This window comes from Amblyomma maculatum, chromosome 1 (assembly GCF_055883805.1).
Source record: "Amblyomma maculatum isolate TAMU_Amacu chromosome 1, ASM5588380v1, whole genome shotgun sequence".
NCBI lineage: Eukaryota > Metazoa > Arthropoda > Arachnida > Ixodida > Ixodidae > Amblyomma > Amblyomma maculatum.
In genome coordinates this window covers 380,734,397-380,736,160 of record NC_139344.1, presented here as the reverse complement: position 1 = coordinate 380,736,160, position 1,764 = coordinate 380,734,397, and the positions used below count along the sequence as shown (strand labels likewise).

Below are 1,764 nucleotides of genomic sequence, written 5' to 3'. Positions count from 1 at the left end.
TACGTATCACATGAGGTCCATGGTAGACTACATGACTCCCTACTTGTCATGATTTATCTGATATACACCAAAGATAATCATCGATCTGAAGGCTCATCCTACATGTGGCTAATAGAGCAATTTAGGAATGGGCATTCTAAATTATTTATGAATTTGTAATTATTCAACTGAACTTAAGAGCCGAGACACATACGTATTGTTTGATATTTACGAGTAGCAGGAAAGGAAACATACTTCGGAGTAACGACCGCTACATGCTTACGCAATTATTCAAAGGAGAAGCAGCTTGCGCAGCCAGCACACTATAAATTAGCCTATAATGTGTGCAGCCACTCTCCCTTCGCAATCAGCTTGCCGTTTAAGACTGTTTGCCAATACTCAAGTCTCTGTAGCCTCCTCTCACCTTATAATTATAAACATTGTCAAGTTTTAAAGAACTGGCCTGTGTACAACATTACGCTTTTGCTATCCATATCCATAAGACTCTATCATTTATGTGTCGCCGCTGTGAAGGCTCACCCCTTCCTACTATAGTTACACTCGGGTTCAGCTACTCATGATCATTTCCTCGCTTCTTTATTGGCGGCTTGCTTTTTCATTGCAGGAGCCTGCAAATGATCAAAAGAAAGTTTGTGGTGACACGGCCGTCCATCGACGGTTGATACTTCACTGGTCAGTAAAATCCCACAGAGTCATTCATCTCAGGTGCTCTGCCAGCCTCCTCCAGCCAACGACAGAGGTACTTCAACAAGGAAGCGCATATGATAAACAAGGCTGTTTGCTGTGCTTAGTCAACACGAGTGTATCAAGTAGAAGGTGGAGAGGTGCCGCTTGGGACCACTACAAGGCGGATGATCGAATACTTGACCTCTCTACAGCCACATCGATTCCACGCAAGCGCCCCTGCGTACGTGATCCTACTGCATAGTCGTCAGCATGCCTGCCTACACCCACATGGCTCTGGGTGTCCTCAACATGGCGCAGCTCATGATCGGCCCTGCCATCTTCTTCCTGGTGACCACAGCCAATCAGCACACGCGGCTGGTTGTCCTCCGCGTCGACTCCCTCTTCATGGTCTGGGTGTCGGGAACATTCTTCACGATGTCGCTCTTCCTGTTCGCGTGCTGCACGCTGGACAACACGCTACCACTGCGCAGTATATACCGCACCACGATCGCCGCGGCCACCATGGCGTATGCCACGTGCGCCATCATATTCACGACGCAGGAGCTCACACAGGGGCGCACTACTTTCGGCCGAGTGGCAGCTGCTCTCGGCCTTATCAACTGCTTCTCGTACATTGCGTCGGCGGTCATTGCCTATCAGCCTGCCATCCTTTAGACCGCTGCCCTGTGCGCCACTTTCCTGGAGACCATTGTGTTCTCTTTTGGTTTGCCGTTCAGTGCTAGCCTATATGAATGAGCGGCGCTGAACATGGTGGTGGTGGCAAGAGGCGCGCTTGGTCTCTGTACCTCTTTTTGCTTATCTTTATGTCATCTTTATTTCGTAGCATTTCCAGAAAGGTTTTGCCACAAGTGAGGTGCACACTATTTTTTCCAAGAATACAAAGTTTAAGATAATATCGCTAGAAATTACGTTCTCTGTAAAATTCGACGTCTGCGTTTTATGGCGCTGTAAGCGAAAATACAAGGGCATGGCTCTGGCAAGTGGTAGCCGGCAGCTGGCATGGCCGGTTACTGATTGGCGTAGGGTGCTCCTACGTCACGTGCCATGACCAATTTAGCAGGAGCTGCCAGCTCGGGC

At 48.8% G+C, this 1,764-nt stretch overlaps 1 protein-coding gene across 1 annotated transcript; it reads left to right on the top strand.

The window, feature by feature from the left end:
* The first annotated feature begins 936 nt into the window (after positions 1-936).
* LOC146208363 (uncharacterized) lies at positions 937-1,341 on the top strand. The gene has a single exon (XM_084587263.1). The coding sequence runs from the start codon at positions 937-939 to the stop codon at positions 1,339-1,341; it is 405 nt and encodes a 134-aa protein (XP_084443389.1).
* Positions 1,342-1,764: the final 423 nt, after the last annotated feature.

What these genes read in the sequence shown, in the direction of transcription:
- LOC146208363 (XM_084587263.1), top strand. Translation starts at nt 937, where the DNA reads ATGCCTGCCTACACCCACATGGCTCTGGGTGTCCTCAACATGGCGCAG.